This window comes from Podarcis tiliguerta, assembly GCF_965153285.1.
Source record: "Podarcis tiliguerta genome assembly, chromosome: 1".
Lineage (NCBI taxonomy): Eukaryota > Metazoa > Chordata > Lepidosauria > Squamata > Lacertidae > Podarcis > Podarcis tiliguerta.
The window spans coordinates 97,169,220-97,188,006 of NC_139534.1; the positions used below are offsets into that span (position 1 = coordinate 97,169,220).

The following is an 18,787-nucleotide window of genomic DNA, read 5'->3' on the forward strand; positions in this document are numbered from 1 at the left end:
CTTGCACTATGACCCTCTCCTATTGGCCTTCTAAATCAAAGGCATTGCTTTTCTCTTATTTCAAATGGCCAGCATTTCCTCTCAGGCATAATACTGTGACTATGTTGGACTAAAGCGCTGTCTCTTTCTCTGCCATGCTAAGGGCTACTAAAAGAAAAGAAAAAGAAATATTAAATTCCTGTACTATGTTGCCTGGAGTAACTTCTGGAGTAACAAAATGCCACATATTAGCTAAAGCTGAACCAAATCTCCCTCCCTGTGGGGTAGGAAAAACCCATAGCCTTTTTTTAAGGAAGGTTTTGGTTTACCATACTAAAGGAAGGAACCATGTATTTTTTTCCTCACTGGTTTTAAGCTTAGAAAGAAGGGGGGGGGAGTATTGCATAGCACCTGGAGCAGGTATAAGGCATGTCTCTGCTGCAAATGACCAGAAGAAGGCAGCGGAAGTGGTTGGTTCAGCACTAGTATTAGCATATGGTAATTACGTTCTGGGTTTCTATGGGAAGCCTAAGATTGCAGTAAAGATTTTATTGTAGCCATTCAGCTCTCAACTTTTGGGTGAATTTCACTCTTTGAAGGCTAAGTAGACTTTCAAAGACATTTTACAGATATCTAAAAAAAATTCCACTCTGGATTGAAATAAAGCATTTCAATGAAATATATCCATTAAATATTGTGAAGTTGGCTCTTTTTATCATTTGAATGTACCTTTGCATCTGCTTTTTATTATTTAGACCTTCCTGGCCTTAAAACCCCCCTTAACTCAGTTTAGCAGCTCCCTCCAAAAGAGTGTATTTTTGACACCACACAGAATAAAACTTGGAGAATGATAGTCTGTGATCAGATTCCATGCGACAGACGTGATCTGCTTCTACTTTATATTGCTATCAATTTATGGCTTTGTTCCTTAAATAGTTATGCTTCTTCCACATTGTAACAGATATATTGAATTATGTATGTTTGAGAGGTATTTCAAGGAATCTTAACTTTAATCATTATTCTTATCTTGTCTTAGGAACCCATAGTTTGGCAAGAAAAATAGCCTTTCAATATGGCAATTATTTTCTTATCAATTTCATATTTTCATATCCTTGTGTTTCACTGGCATACAGTACTTGACTTTACATTTTAGCTCTGCAGGAAATATTTTAAACATTATTATTACAAAGGGAGAAATCAAAAATCAAAGTGAATTCTTAGTACAATGCTGTGGTGCAGGAAGGTGCAATTGCTGTTAACAGCAGCCTGCATTATACTCTAGAACTAACTCACAGCTTGACAGAAAGTCCCTGCTGGGGAAGAAATGTAGGGGAACTGGCAAGAGTTTTACCACATTTGCTTCCTGCTGGTAATAAGCTTTAACCTGTTTCATTTTTATTATGCTTACTGTTTAGATATTTTGCTTCCAAAATTATTTCTGTAGCACTGAGAATACTTTAAAAGGATTGTGGCATGAAGGACCATTTTAATATGTAAGACTGTCAGCGAGGGAGATTATAGGCCGTAATGACTAAGGTGGCTGCCTTCTGCTTATTGTGATTTCAAAGTTCAAGCACTGAACTCAAAAGATTAAGGATAGCGAGTGGCTAATACATACAGTTTGATGTACATTTTAGTGCTCTGCAAACAGTATATTTATTTGTGCTCTTTCTACTAGTCTGATATATTTGCAGATTTTTAATTTTTTCTGTATGTGATATGTATGTATGCATTTAATTATATGAGTAAGTTTCCTGTTAGCTCTGTTGGTTAGAGCTTAGTGCTAATAAAGCCAGAGTTGCAGGTGTGATCCTTGTATGGGCCAGCTGCATATTCATGCATTGCCAGGGTTGGACTAGATGATCCTGCACCAGCCCTGGCACCACTACCATAACGTAAGTTATGGACCCTCATACCTACGGGACCACCTCTCCCGGTATGCCCCATGGAGGACCTTAAGGTCCATAAATAGCAACACCCTAGAGGTCCCGAGCCCTAAGGATGTCAGATTAGCCTCAACCAGAGCCAGGACCTTTTCAACACTGGCTCCGACCTGGTGGAACTCTCTGTCTCATGAGACCAGGGCCCTGCAGGATCTGATTTCTTTCCGCAGGGCCTGTAAGACAAGCTGACCTTTGGCTTGGAATCAACTTGATCCCCTTCCCTTCTTTCCTTTTTCCTTTCTCCTTCTGTGGTGGAACTCCTATTTGGGGACTTCCCTGGCTTTTTTCTGGCTCACGTAGGACCAGTCTGGATAGTTGGCCTTGGTGAAGATTTGACGTTTTCATCCCCAAAAAGTTTTTGATATGAGTTTCTACTGAAATGAGGCTGCATTTTAATGTTGTATTTTAATCTTCTTTTTAAGTTGTACTTTAATCAATTGTTTTTATACCTGGTGTTAGCCGCCCTGAGCCCGGTCTTGGCTGGGAAGGGCGGGGTATAAAAAATTATTATTATTATTATTATTATTATTATTATTATTATTACCATAACGTAAGTGAACTTTAGGCCCAGTAACTTTAGGCCCCACCCTGTGCCCTCCAGGTGTTTTGGACTACAACTTCCATCAGCCCCAGCCTCTATTACAGTCAAACCTCAGTTGCCGAACGTAATCCATTCCAGAAGCCCATTCGGCTTCCGAAATGTTCGATAACCAAGGCACAGCTTCTGATTGGTTGCAAGAGCCTCTTGCACTAAAGTGGAAGCTGCATCAGACTTGTGGCTTCCGAAAAACATTCGAAAACTGGAGCATTTACTTCCAGGTTTTCCGAGTTCAGGAGCCAAAACGTTCAGAAACAGAGCCATTTGACACCAAGGTTTGACTGTACTCAGAAATGGCCACTGCATAATTTCCTAGTAATTTCCTGGTAGCAAGTTGTTCGTGTATGGTGGCAATGCAAATCCAGGATTTCCCCCCAATGTTTGTGCATTGAAAAAGTTTACAATAGTATTCAGTACATATGAGGAGATGCTCATCTACTAAAAATGCTTGCTTCATAGAGTTAACTGGAAGCAATTTGAGGAAACTTAATAAGGCTGCCATTTTTTTCTAAACTACCCGCCCTGAAACTTTCTTGGCAGCTAAAAAGCCAGAATTTACATTTGCTTACAATTATTTGATTGTTAAATAATTACTCCCATTACTTTTTCCCCCTACTTTTTTTTGCACAGATTACCTGTCTGCTACTTTTGCTGTCCAAGGAAATGGAGATTCTTTGTCATTTGGTCTATTCTAAATTAAAGAAAATGAATACTGAATTGCTAGTTCTATAAAGAACGTGATGGGATCATGAAAGTGAAAGATAATGCTACCTTAAGGAGTTGCAGTTTTTCAAAAAAAAATCTTCAGTGGCAGTTTTGATTATGATAGTGACAGGATTAATGAGCCTATAAATTATACATTTGAAAGTTTCCTCACAGTGTCTGCATAACAAGAGTGCACCGGGTTTAAGCTTCAGAACAAAGTATCCTTACCAACAATAGGTTTGTCACTTGCAAAGTAGAGATTCCACTAGGAAAACTGCAGAGGAAAAAGTCAAAGTCTTTTAGAAAAGAGAAAGAGAACTCGGCTTATTCACAGCTATATCAATGGACCATATAAATCCCTTGAGTGTTTCGGTTATTCCAGTGGATGAATCTGCCTGGTAGTCACATCGGCAAGCTTGTCTTGTAAGCATCCCGAAAGTACATTATCCTACAATTTCTGCAAATTATCTGCAATATAGAGAATAACCGTTTGTGCCATTTGAAACCAGTTCCCAAGTTCAGTTGTTTTTGAAAGCAGGTGTCACGCTTTCCAAATGAAAAGGCAACTAAATTTAAAACTCGCAATCCTACCCTGACCTTTCAGAGCACTGCATTCGGTTTTTATTAGTTCCATTGATCACCTGATTAGAGGTTTCTTCTGTGTACAGCAGTCTACCTGAATAGCAGAAGCTGAAGGATTGGGCACTTAAATTGCTTAGTGTTTTAGAAATAAAATCCATGAGATTGAAGCCGCCAGGTGTTTTTCTCATTCGGTCTGTTATATAAATTTGAGAGCAGATTTTCTATAATCTGTCTTATTATGTAGGTAGTTATGCTGTTGTTTCCCATTTTCAAATAAGAAATACTGATTGCAAAGAGATAAACATTTCCTTGGGTCCTTAAGGAGCAGGTATTACATGAAACTGCTTGAATTCATTTTTGCAAGCTGCCAGATTTTGTTTCCATAAGGATTCTTCCTCTTTAAAAAAATGACATGGCTAAGTGTTATACATTGAGGTTGTTTGCTGAAACAAGGCTATTGTATATCCGTGAGTAAAATTCTATGGTTGAGTTTAGCTGGTGGTGCAATTTGGACGTTTTCTTTTAAATAATTGAACATATTATCTAACATTTGCTGTGGAATTTCAAAGGATGAGACTACCATTATGTACAAGAGGAACAAGGACTGAAGAGCCATATAGCTAGAAAGCAGGAGGAAGGAGGCGGGGGATAATGGTTGGCTAAAAGCAGGGTTTGTCATGGGAACAGTCTTCCTGCACCGATTGTGTCATCCTAGCAAAGAAGCGACTATGAAAAAGAATCCAAGCTAGCATTTCACTGCTCTCCGCACTACTGTTACTTGAACTCGAGTCTACAGAAAGACTAAACAGTTGAAAAATATAGCATATACCTGTAAACTGGGGGAGGCTGGGTGATTCTTATCAGCGCTAGGTTCTTGGCTCTGTTGCTGGTTTCCAAAACGGAAACGTTCATAATCTGTAAATTAATACAAATACGTTGTGGCTTATTCAAGGAAAGGGCACAGGCGAATGGCACAGTGTTTTATTGAGAGCAGAATTTTATTGATTGTGAGCAGCAGCTACAGAACGAAGTCCCCAGCTTGCAGAGATCAATTGCACTCAGTTACAATTTGGAAAATAGGTACTAAGGGATCAGTTGGTGGAAGTGCTGATGGTACAAGAAGCTGCAGTGGTTGAACATACAAGTTCCAATAAGATGAAGCAAAATAGTGTCCCAGACACCTCTCATGTAATTTTTAGGATCTTCATGTAAAACGATGGTCATTAATGACAGGATGGTCATAAGTTCCAAGCAGATACAGTGGCACCTCGGGTTACAGATGTTTCAGGTTACAGACTCCGCTAACCCAGAAGTAGTACCTCGGGTTAAGAACTTGGCTTCAGGATGAGAACAGAAATCACGCAGTGGCGGCAGCGGGAGGCCCCATTAGCTAAAGTGGTACCTCAGGTTAAGAACAGTTTCAGGTTAAGAACGGAGCTCCAGAACGAATTAAGTTCTTAACCCAAGGTACCACTGTATTAAAAAAAAAAAGGGAATTGCTTACTTAATACCAACCTGAATCTAATTTTGTAGGGTTGTTTATAAATCTGCCAGAGCCCTGTTCGTGCGGTTGCCAACTGTAGATAAGGCAGGATTTCTTTTGTCTTGCTCCTGGCTACCAGGCAGTGATCCAAAGGTTTAAAAGAGTTTGTGCATATACAGCTTGTACATGTAAATTCTGTCCAGATCTTTGGGTGAAGCCGTGGAGGTCAGCAGCAGTGATGGTGGGTGTGCTCCCACTCTTCCTCTCCAGGTGTTGATTAAGAACAGGAATTTTATAGGCCATATGAAACCACTTGCTTGCATATCTCAAATTCAGACTCATTCCGAGTCTCAGAATCATAGAATCTTAAGAGTTGGAAGGAACCCAAGAGTCATCCAGTCCAACACCCTGCAATGCAGAGGAGTATTAAAATAATGTTGACCTATATACTTTTTAATCTAAATTATATCATGCCTCTTCCCAATTTACTGAAGTCTATTCATATATCGCCCTTTAGTCTAATGCTTGCAGAACCAGAAATGTTGTAAAACACCTGTGAAGATACTGCACAACTGAGGTTTTCACAGACCTCCAGGGAAAGGTTCTTTCGATTAACACTACTTGTGATCTTTTAAAGAAGTAGCCCAAGTTCATATACTGGATATCAGGTGTATAGCCGCTGCCCTTTTTGGGTATTATTATCGTGACTGCTCCTGGCAGGTTGTAGCAATTCTGAATGAGTTTCTTTTCTTTATTTCTTGCAGATTAGCTTGTTCTTTCAATTGTATTGTGAAAACTTCAATAGAAGAAAAAAGATACATATGAGCTAGTTAAGGAAGAAGCTTTATGCGTTGAGGCCTAAGGAAGCAGCTTGGATTGTGCCAAGCAGGCAAATGAAAATTATTATTATTATTATTATTATTATTATTATTACTACTATTAATACCCGGCCATTCTGGGCAGCATCCAACCGAATATTAAAAACAATACAGCATCAGACATTAAAAACTTCCCTAAACAGGGCTGCCTTCAGTTGTCTTTTAAAAGTAAAAGAGTTGTTTATTGCCTTGACATCTGCTGGGAAGGCTACTAATGAGAAGGCCCTCTGCCTGGTTCCCTGTAACCTCACTTCTCGCAGTGAGAGAAGCTCTAGAAAACTAGAGAAAGTAATGAGATCATCCAACCACATTGTACATCAGACATGGCATCTGAATAGTGTTTCATATAGTCGAGAATGTAATACATAATAATCTCCTACATGCCAGGGGATGATAATTCATGTTTTGGTCCCAAACAGAACATGAATCCATATAGCTCAGTCTACTCTGACTGGCAGCAGCTAGGGTCTTGAGAGGGAGTCCTTTGCAGCCCTCCTTGAGATGGTTTAAGTAGATATGCTGGGGTAGAAACTTCTGTTGTGCTCTACCACTGAGCTCTGGCATCTCTCCCTAAGGGTTGTAACCTTCTCAACAGGTGAAGCTGGTAAAAGGCATTCCTGCTCAATGATGCAACCTTAATGCAGGTGTACTTGAGAGCATTTTTGGCCATTGGAATCCAATCAGGCCCAGTCAGCTATCATTTTCTCAGCCTTAGCTGTACTTGCCTTTTTTTCTTTTTTTTCTTTTTTGAAATAATATTTATTAAAAGTTTAATAGTTACAGGAAAAAAATAGAAGAAAAACAATAAGAAATTTAACAAACAATACATCAAAAAGAAAAAGAAAAAAAAATACATCAAAACAACAAGAAAAACAAAAACATTTAAAAACACATCCAATATTTCCATATCTTTACCTTTCATTTACTTGTTTCATCGACCTCCTCACACCTCCCTTTTTTGTATTCTAGTTCAATTAGCTATTTCAGCAAATCCTTTCCGTCTTTCCCAATTTTTTGTTCTATAATTTATCTTAACACAATTTAACTTTAAATTTTCCACTTTGGCCCATTAACAATCAGTTTTTGCTTAATTCTTTATAACATTTCTGCTAAAACCATATAACTTCATTCCAGCATTCTTCTAACATTCATTAATTTTGCAGTATTTCTGTAAATATACTTTGATTTTTTTCCAATCTTCTTCCACCGACTCTTCTCCCTGGTCTGTACTTGCCTTTTTAAGACCAGAGACCACTGGACCAGGGTGAGAATGGCAGGAGGTGGGTGTGGTCACTATACCCATGCACATGTCAATTGCAATCTTTGAACAATTTATTCATTGTCATTACATTTGCATTGAAGAAAAAGGGGCAGGATTCAAATTCTGCAAAATGCACAAGCAATATCATGAGAACATGAGCACCCATCCCTGTCCTTTCAAGAGCATCATTACGTACATCTGTCAGGCTTGGTACTCATGCCACCAACATTGGTAGCACTTGCAGTGTTTCTTGAGTTACATAATTCTAAGGCATAGTTTGGATGATTTCTGTGTTGAGAGAGGCCGAGATACTCAGTAATAAAATAATCTAACAGGCTATAATTGGAAACGGTTTCTCAAACATTTCTCTGTTCTGCAAAACTAGCCTCTCTGTTTTTAAAAACAAGTTGGAGGCCATTTGACTAAGAGTTTCTGCAGCACTGGTGGGGGCGAATTAAATTCCTGGAAGCTCCATCACACAAATCCATACTTTAAAGGTTGAGGCCTCCGTAAAATGTGCGCTTACATGAATATGTGGGCGCATGGTGCACGGTCTTTCACTTGCAATGATGATCATTTGTTTGAGTTTGAAATTGTACTTTTGCCTTGGCCTAATTCCTGTGTATTTCTTTCCATATTCTAAATGGCAGTTGAAGGCAAGCAGAAATACAAAGTAATTGATTTAACAACCTAAGACAAGTACAAGAAAGTCGGAAAGTTTTGTCTCAATGCTTGACTTGACCCGAGACAGCTTTTTAAGACTTATTTTCTAAGCAGTACCTCAGCACCTTGGGCCAACCAAGTGGCCTTTAAGCCTGAATGAGCATGACTTTTTTTCTCTACCATAAAGCTCCAGTATTCATCTTTTCAAACTGTTCTGCAGTACTGGAAGCAGAATTATATTGACAAGGTTAGAATTCATCTCCTGGAGGGAGAATTCTGTGCTACTGTTAAGTGCTAATATAACATTTATGTGTTGGTACCTTAATAACAGCCCCAGCTTACCTAATGAAACTACTGAAAGCAAACAGTACTACTACTCAGCGAGATTTTATTATGACTGAAGTGACTGCAATTTGAGGCAAATTATCCCTATTTTTGTTCCCATATCAAACACAGACATGCTAAAGAAATTGCTACAAGTTTTGGTGTGGAATTAGACTTCACTATCGTTAATCTAGATGTAAGTGCATTTTTCATGTAAACAGCTCACGAGGGTCAAGCAGCAGAGACTTTGCTGTGGAGGAAAAATGCTTGTCAATAACTTTGTGAGTGAATTTTGAAATAAAGTGTCTGCAACCTGTCATTATTCCTTCCTCTCGAAGTCAAGAGTGAGTGGATGAAAATTGAGCATGTGAATTGAAAGCAGAGTGAGTGTTATGGCCTTATCGACCCCAGGTAAAATTACTGTTTTAACTTGTAATTATTTTTCCATTCAGGGGTCAGACAATGGGCCGTATTTACTATTCTGAACTGCAATGTAAGCAAATTGGTATATCAAAAAGTTGCTACCAATACATGGACAGGCAAAAGGAAGCCTCAGTTTTTAACATTGCTTAGCATGTGGTTTCTCTCAAGAAATGCAAAAGAAAGTAAAAGGTAGGAATATAAAAGTTTTTAAAAAAATTGAAGGAGAACAAGATATATGTGTAAATAAATTCAACCTACCCCTACAGACAGGGCAGCCTCTCATCACTGTGGCAACAGAGGCTGCAAGGCCTTCCTACTCCTTTGGCTTACAAGAAACTTAGATCCTCAGCAAGCCAACACTCACCCCCCACCCCCGCCATAGCCCCTGTGGCTTCCTGCAGCGCATCTCAACATGTGGCCACCAGGTTGGATGAATTATGGGCATTGTGTGAATGAGTTTGTTTTTGTACTCTCAAATCAGGGACCAGCACACAGTCCATCATTATTACTCAAGGTTGCAGTGAGTTCTCCAGGCATGTTGGCAGGGGATTCATCAGCCTTGGAGCCTGCTTTGTCTGGGGAAGGAGCTCAGACATCTTGCCAAGCACTTTCTCTGTGGGGGCAGGCGGAGCATTTAAAAAATAATAAAAAAATCTAGAGCTTTTAAATACTCAGAGTAGTCTTGTCACATAGCAAGGGTGGCTGCTCACGAGTAACCAGGCAGGACTCCGACCTGTCTTTTACAGGTTTTATTTAGGTGCAAACTATTTACAGTGTAGAACCCCAAAGTTCATGTCTGACTCAATCGCTAGCAGAATCCAGGAGTGCCTGTTTCCTGGACCTCCTCCAGCATAAAAGCCTCGTTACGCCCATCCTTTTCCTTACCTCTATGCGCTTTAGACTTCTGCGCAGGGTGAGCGACGGAGGGAGCGTGCTTCCCTCCTGGCAGGCTTTGCCAGAAGTGGTGCTGAGGCTCCCAAAGCATCCTCTGGCCCTTTCACTTCTTCCCCACTGGAGGTGGAGTTTTCCTCATCACTGGACAAGGAACTGCTTCGCAAGATTTTCAGAGGCACCCTGTAACACAACTGCCCCTCTGTTTCCCGCCCCTGTTCTGATGGCAGTTCCCTGACAGGTCTCTTTTAATTTCTAGGCAGAAGATGAAGACATGAATACCAATGTGCCTGCCGCATATGGAGAACTGGCTGTGATAGTGGTACCTTCCCTTCCCAGAGCTGCCTCTATTGAATGGCATGTCATTGCAGCAGTAGATGAGCAACAGCAAAGGCAGAAGGTTGTGCTACTGAGGTCACTTGAGAACTTCCAAATTGAATGTGAAGCTGTGCAGTCCTGTCCGTCTTGTAGTGCAGCTATTTCCGTGTCCTTAAACCTGACTTCACCAGCAACATCTACAATCAGCTTAGACAGTGTCCTGCATGACGTGGTGGAAATGTTTAAGCAAGCAGTAGAGAAGCTGTCAGGAGATGGTGACACAACTCCTTTGGGTTTTAGAACTTTCTACCGAAAGAATATCATTGACATGGAGGCACTAGAAGCAGGTAAGTTTCTGACTTGTCTACATACATATTTGTAGTCGTCTCAAAAAAATACCAATTTCCAGAGTGGTAGCCCTATTTGCCTGTTGCAACAAAAATAACAAACAGGTTTGTGGCATCTTAAAGACCTAATCAATTTAGTCTCTCTGGCCAATTTAACCAAAGCTTTCATGGGCTAAAGCCCGTTTTGTCAGATGTACAGAGAGAAATCTGTATGTGTACTGAATGGCAATTAGATGAAAAAGTACAATACAGTGGTACCTCGCAAGACGAATGCCTGGCAAGACGAAAAACTCGCAAGAAGAAATAGTTTTTTGTTTTTTGAGTTGCTTCGCAAGACGAATTTCCCTATGGGCTTGCTTCGCAAGACGAAAATGTCTTGCCTTTTTCTTTAAACCGTCAATGCATTCCTATGGGAAACCGTCAATGCATATCCGTGCTTCGCAAGACGAAAAATTCACAAGACGAAAAAACTCGCAGAACGAATTAATTTCGTTTTGCGAGGCACCACTGTAATATAATAACTGAGCTAGAACTTAAATGCATAGTCTATAGGCCTAGCAACATTTTACAGCAGCAGATTGGTAGTATTTTACTCAGTGCATCAGAGATGACTGTGTAAAAAAATACCTGTAGCTTGTAGCATGACAAGAAATGCATAGTATTAAATTTCTTCATTGGTTGTTTGATGCTGAAGTCTTCTGTTGAAGTTCTGTTGTTCAAGTATGGAAACCTTCATGTCAGTAACAGAGTAATCTGGTAAATTGAACTGCTGGTTTCTGAGTATTGCCATTTCTGATGCAATAATATTGTGCCTAAAACCACTCCAGTGTGTCATCAAGAATCTACAGCCCATCTGATGAAGATAGTTTCCTTCAATATATCTCAGGTGGGGAACCAATAACGGGCCAGTACCCACATAAAAATCAGATTGGACAAATCTGACACCAGAGGTTTATTCACCATAAATCTTGTTGCCTGTGGCTTGCTCATACTTCTGACCTTTTCTCATGGAATATTGAAAAGTGAAAGATCCATCAGATCAGGTCATCATTTGTGCCAGGGCATAATGGCTTAGCTCCAGAAACAGGCTCAGCCAAACATCACATTTAAAGTGGGCTTTTGGAAACGTTTATTTAGAGTGTTTCAAATGCTTGGTTATTTAATCACAGATTTATTTTGGATTTTGGCTAAAATACAATATGTAGAAAAGAAAGAAATCGGACCCATTTTGTGGTTTTAGACTTTTGATGATAGTACAGAAATCTTGCTCATTAAATTGGAAGAAGCTGCCCAAAGACTTCAGTGATGATTCCACCCTAAGACTGTACCCTAAACAGCCTCGGCCTATTATACCCGAAGGAGTATCTCCACCACCATCGTTCTGCCCAGACACTGAGGTCCAACGCCAAGGGCCTTCTGGCGGGTCCCTCACTGCAAGAAGTGAGGTTGCAGGAAACCAGGCAGAGGGCCTTCTCGGTAGTGGTGCCCGCCCTGTGGAACACCCTCCCATCCGATGTCAAAGAAATAAATAACTATCTATCTAACTTTTAGAAGACATCTGAAGGCAGCCCTGTTTAGGGAAGCTTTTAATATTTGATGAATTATTGTATTTTAATATTTTGTTGGGAGCCGCCCAGAGTGGCTGGGGAATCCCAGCCAGATGGGCGGGGTATATATTATTAGTAGTAGTAGTAGTAGTAGTAGTATAGTTATCAGACATGTGTCAAGAAAGAACAGTTGCCATGTCATTGTAGCCCCCCCCCCCCCAATCTTTGGTTTCAGAGGATAAAGGTAGCAGGAGGGCTACCAGAAGATAAAATCAGCAAACCACAATAAACTCTAATGTCCATACAATACTTCATGTATGTGTATGCAACAGTTAACTGGATCAAGATCACTGCTTGTAATAAACTTTAGTGGCAGTTAGAGAAAATTACTACTAAACACATGAAAGGGTGAGACTTATCATCATGCATAGTGAGCTAATGAGTAGAAATTGTGTTAGAGAAAGGAGACAAGTTCTGTGTGAAGAATTTGCTTCCACAGACATAATCCTTTAAGATTGGTAGTAGCTCAGAATATAATGGAGAGTTTCTTATCCCATGACATGAAAAAAAAATGGTGTGTTCTTTCTTGTGGAGAGAGAGGATGAGCGTGTAGGAACAAGTATTTTGGGCAGAATAACCATGATCTTCATAATGCTATCATTCATAAGACATTAGCTGGACACTGGAAAATTCTTCCCATTAATTCCCCTGCTTGAATGTGTGATAGCAGGTTTGAGAAACCCGCAAAGTGGTCCAGCATGGATCCACCACTTGGATCTGTTGCTGTAGAAAGAATCCTCTTACACCTATATGCCAGGGCTGCAAAATAGCTGCAGATCTCATTTTATTCTTACAAAACCTAGCAGAGTTTTGTCATTGTCTTTGTGAGTAGAGATCAGGCTTCCATTGGTGACTCACATATGCGCAAACATTTTTAAAAAGATATTTGCAAAACTCAACTGATCCATATTAATTAGCTGACATAAATGTTAGCCCTCAAAGATTGTACTGTCCTATTTTTTTAAACCTAACCTGCAGCACTATTCAAAGGAAATTCAAGTTGACATTGCTTAATAGATTTAAAATATAAAAATAGAAAGCGATAAAAGTGTGGCATAGAATAAGCACAGCTAATGCACGAAGCAAGGAATGAACATATAGCCTGACAGAATATTATTTATTGTGCAGTGCTTTGTTTAAGAGCTGATAGAACATGCATCTAGCTTGCAAATTGTGTTATCATCTTTTCTCTTGCAAATCCCAAATGTTTCAAGAGATGTATAATGGTTCTGATAATAAGCTATATAGTTTTTTCTTACATTTGACAATAGGTTTTTCTTTTTAAAAATGTAAGTATACAAGGAAGAAAGATTAGTTTGCAGTAGTTCTAAGGGTATGAATAGGTAAACTTGATCCTGTAAATTTGTTCTATCTGGGGCAGCTAAATTTTGTTTATTTAAAACATTTATTATTTGCTCTCCTGTACGGCAGCAGTCCCAGAGAGGGGTACGTTAAAAAGTTCAAATACAGTGCGTATGACGGAAAGAAAACCAACACAATAATAAACCAATGACTCAGACATTAATGTTCAGCAAACACACGGGTGCAAAGGTATGTCAGCTGCATCTAGGAGTTCCACAGCTCGGGTGCTATTACGGAGAAGACCCTCAGTAATGACATAAGAGCATAAGAATCTTGCTGGGTTAGGCCAAAGGCCCATCTAATCCCACATCTTGTTATCACAGCAGCAGTGCTCTTCCCTCCTATGGCTGGCATTAAGAAGAATGCTGGGAGAATTCAACATAGTGCTACAGCAATCATTACATAAGTGAAAGCACTACAGTTTGCCAGGCAGAATAAATCCCTCCTCTCTGTTGGGATATTCCATTCCACCTTAAGGTACAGGCATGAAACTGTTGTGTGTCACATGTCTGTTTACACTCCAGCACAGCTTGCTGGGAACTACCGTTTGCTTGTGCTGCTTGCTTTGGACATGAAGGGGAGAAGACATGTTTTTCCTTTTGTCCTGATGTATGCTGAATAAATATGCTCCACACAGCCTCTCCCTGCCACTTCTGTTGCGCAGCATTATTTACTCTGCTGAGTGTGCGTGCCCAGCTTCTGAAGGCTTCTGAAGCTAGGGTCGCAGTTTCACGCTGATCCAAGGATTGGAGATCCCCCGGCACACCAGCCGGTGGGCTGGGGCCTGCTGGGGGCCTGCCAATTGCCCCTGATTCTTTGGCTGCATCCCAACACTCTCCTCCCCCATGAGCTGCTCTGGGGGTTCTCCCAACCCCTCCCCACAAGCCAATTCCAAGGGGGAGGGGGAGGGGAGGGAGCTAAAGCCACATTGCTCTAGTCAAAGTCATTGCACAGGCTTCAACTAGTGGGACTCATTAGTTGAATCTGGCACACTGCCAGAAGTGGAAGTAGAACACAGCGATCTTGGCTGGTAGCCATGATACCCTTACCCTTCATCAATTTGTCAAATCCTCTTTGGAAGCAATCCAAAATTGTGGCTATCACTATGTCTTGAGGGAGCAAATTCCATAGCTGAACTGTGTATAGGTGGTGACCCATTTTGCGCATGTCCAATTGATGCACCACCGCTGACGCACAGGTTCTTTTGGGCCTGGAAGATGGCAGGGCAGGGTGGGCTTATGTGTGCTCCGCTGAAGCACGTGGGGGCCAGAAATGTACTGTTGCCCACTGTATTGTGTGGAAAAGTGATTTGTCTGTACTGAATCTCCATCATTCAGTTTTATTGGATGGCTCTGAGTTCTAGTATCCACTTTCTCTACACCATGCAAAATCATACATCTCTCTCTCATGTCTCCCTTGCTCCCCTTTTTATAAATGAAAAAGGCCCAGATGTTGTAACCTTTCCTCCTTCCTTACTTTACCATTTTGGTGACTCCTACATAATCAATTTCAGATGGTTATGGTGCTCCCTGTAGATCTTAATGCATGGGCAGGTCTATATGAGTGAAGGTTCTCCAGGCCCCAAGTTGTACATGGCTCTGTAAGTCAACATGAGCACCTTGAACTTAGTCTGCAGCAACCTGGCAGCCAGTTTTCAGAATTGGTGCTAATGTGTTCCTTGTAGGCTGCGTCATATAGCAGCCCCACCAGTGCATTTTGTGCTGACTGCATCTTCCAGACCAGCTTTAAGAGCAACCCTGCATGGATCACATTACAATAATCTATGACCAGGCTTTCAACGGTCATAGCATGAAAACCAGCTAGAGCTGATTGAAGGTGACCTCAGCCATAGGGGCCACAAGTCACCTGCAACAGTTCTGGATCTAACAGCATTCTCAACATACATACCTATTCTTTCAGGGCAGCAGGTAACCTGCCCAATTCCCAGATTTGTAAATCTTGTCAGAATTTAGTCTCAGGGTTTTTTTTTGTTCTAATCAGGCCTCTCACTGCATCCAGACACGTCTAGAATCTGCACAACCTCACCTATAGCAGATAATACAGAGAAATAGATATGTATTGTGCCACAACAGCCAAAGGTATTCAGGCAATTGATATATTGGTGGCACACATCCAGGAATATGTCAGTATTGTTCAAATTAAGCCTTTGAATTCATTATAACATGACCTTAAAACAATTTTCAGAAATCTTCTGTTAAAAAAAAAAGCATCCTAGGTTAGAAAATCAAGGTAGAACCTTCATGTCAGAGCTTTTTTGCATATTCCCTTGAAAACCTCTTTTTAAGTATTTTTAAATGATATTTATATATTTATATTAATTATTACTTCCAAACCTTTTTACTGCCTGCTTTATATTTAGATGGTGTAAATTGCTTTTATGTTAATTTAACATCAACACTTCTGATTTTATTTTTTCCTGTTTCTACTTTATATGTTTCATGCTAATTCGTCTTGAAAATAAAATTAAAAAGATTAGCTGTTTACCATGCTGGGTCTTAAATGGGGTGGATTTTTCATTTTGGCATTATTTCAAGCCTCGGTTAGGTTTGTCCTTAGTTTAGGGGCCAATTCACAACAACCACTTCATTGCATGATGGCTTTGCAATGGTTTGACTTTTGTAATGTGTTCTGCTTTACCAATTGGATGCCATATTCAGAAAATCAGTCATATGCCTGAGACCAAGCTTCACTGTCTTGGGCAATGGATGTAGCTCAGTTGTAAACTGCACACGCTGCGTGCCAAAGTCCCCATGTTAAATCTCTGGAATTGCCAGGTAGTGCTGGGAAAGATTCTTGTCTGAAAGCCTGGAAAGCAGCTGCCAGTCATTGTATGGAGTCAGCCAAGATGCTATGGACTACAATTCCCATCAGCCAGAGCCAGCACTTCCATTGGTCAGGGATTATGGATATTGTGGTCCACAAGATCTTTCAGGTGCCATTTTAGCTGCTTTAGTATAGGCAATACTGAATTAGATGGATCAATGGGCTGACTTCTATGTTCCATGTGCTATTTCTTTATTTTAGTATATTGTGCCTTACCTCTTAAGTTAGGTAGAGCCTGTAGTATTTTGAGCATGTTATTTCCTTATCCCGTCTATAACAATTCCAAGAAAGCTTTCTATAGCCCTGCTTTTCAACAGTCTCCACTGGAAATTGGAACAAAGACAAACACCAGTTAACAACAACAAAATGATCAGAGCTTTAGTAGCCATTTTGGTCCCACAAAGCAAGAAACCTGAAGCAAGTGAAACAATGGTGCTCATTTTAACCAAACAGAAACCTTAAATTGGGTTCAGATGTGTATATGTTTCAATGTTACATTAATATTTACCTAGACGTGACTGATGTCTTACAGCAAAATATCTCAAAGTAAGTTATTGATGCACGGCTAATTAGATTAGTTAGATTTTCCTGATAGAAGATTGAAATACAAAAATATTTTTTGATCTATTCTTGTTCTTTGATCTGTATCCACCCCTGAAGACGTAGGCAAATTCCTGCAGCTCTTCTCTTCAATGCACACATGAAGGGGAAAGAAAGATGCTTTGCTTAAGTAGTAGAACTTGAAGTTATCAGGGGCGGGGAAAAGGAAACTCTGCCGCAAATCTCAAATGAGCTGCTAATTAAAAGCATGTATTTTCCCCTCTTTTGTCACAAAGAATTTCCATGTTCATTTAGGCAAGTCCAAGTAAATTAGAGCGGCCCATTGCAGCTGACAAAGTAAGATGAGAGCTGAAAATATGTGCTCTCCATGTGTTGTAACAGATTACGTGGTAGTATTATAGCCAATGTTATTGATGTCAGGAGAAGCTAAAGGTTTGTGATGCAAATGTGAGAAAGATAGCTTTCTGTCAGCCTAAGATGAAATGTAAAGTTTTATTGAACCAAGTGTGGTCCTGATGGTGAACTTCTCTGAGGCAATCCCTCATAACATATGAGAGCATTATAGGCACCGTGCTGAGACCACAGGATGTGTCGGAAGCTGGGGGATTAGATTAAGCTGACATATATACTTAGTAGGATGCTGTTACGCCTTTAGAAGGCTTTAGCATAAATTCTGACCATTTCTTTCCATATTCTCATTTCCATAGCACATTAATATAAATAAGTTTGAGATGATTTGCCTGTACCATCCAGACAACTAGGTTATTCCTCAGCATGTGAACATTCTCACTATTAAGACTTTGCGAGCCTCGTTCGTACAAAGTATGCAAAAATGTCTCTGAATATTTAACAGGGATTGAAAGAAATCTCTCGTTACATAATCCTTAAAAAAAGAGAAACAAATCACAAGCATAGGAGCAGATACTAGGCAACATAATAAAATGGCTATCTATTCCTCGATCTGATTTATCATCATGCACCACTGTGAAATCATCTGCAGAGTAACAGAACCTCAGAAGGAGTACATAAGCTACTACGTAAGATGAGGTAAAGCAAATAGAACAGATCTTAAAATTCAGCAACAATACCAGCTCAATCCCATTCTATAGAAGGCATCATTTTTTATAAGGTCTAATAATACGTTCCCCAAATGCCCAAAATCAGGGTTTGGGAAATCTCTAGAGGAATTCCGTCGTTGAAGGCAGTCATTAAGAAGGCCCATCTCTATGCCTCTATACTAGTTCATAGATAATAAACTCAAGAGGATACTTGCACACAATCTTAACAAGTGTAATAAGCCTTGGGAATTTCTAGGGTAGATTCTAGTCTCATTTGCACATAACACTATGCTATGATTTGCTGAACAGACAAGAATCAATCTTGTGGGTGAGCACAGCTCCCTTCACCTAATGCTGGTTTTGTTTCCTCATCATTCTTGCCCCACTCCTCTCTAACAGGGTGAGCGTCTGGGGCAGGTTGCCTAAATAAATCAGGATTAAGAGAGAACAGTGGGTTTGGGCATTATAAGAAACCATAGTTAATGCAAGCCAAGATTTGTAAGCCAGCTTCAAACCATGGCTTCATATTCTGTTTTGTTGGCTGCAAAACAAGCCATAGTTAATTGACCATGGTGGCTTCAACATACTAACAGACCACATAAACAAACTGAGGTTTAGTGTTACATGAGAACTCAGTTCACACTTCACTCTAAACCTTGGTTCAGAAACCAGATCCAGACATCATTGTTTGAAATGGATTTTCCAATCTTGCTTTGTGCCAGCTGTGGTTTGGTATGATATCTGAACTGATAAACTAGAGTTAGAGCCATGTTTGCTCTATTTCCAGATGCCGCTGGAGACTAGAATGCTCAAAGTTATTGTTTGCCTATACATTTGGAAGATGGTGTGAAACCATGGGACTGAGCTACTGCTGTATATCCAGTATCAAAATGTGGTCCTACCTGAGAGGAGGATTTTTATGATTTACTTTACCCTGGGTGAAAACATTTTTTTCAGGAT

General features: G+C 40.1%; 1 protein-coding gene across 2 annotated transcripts in view; it reads left to right on the top strand.

Moving 5' to 3' along the window:
• The window catches only part of DPH6 (diphthamine biosynthesis 6), a 234,274-nt gene that overhangs the window by 175,701 nt on the left and 39,786 nt on the right, over positions 1 to 18,787 (top strand). For both annotated transcript variants that reach the window (XM_083452645.1, XM_083452646.1), the window contains one exon: positions 9,990 to 10,395. In XM_083452645.1, coding sequence (XP_083308771.1) covers positions 9,990 to 10,395 — 406 coding nt within the window. The remainder of the gene's footprint in view (positions 1 to 9,989; positions 10,396 to 18,787) is intronic.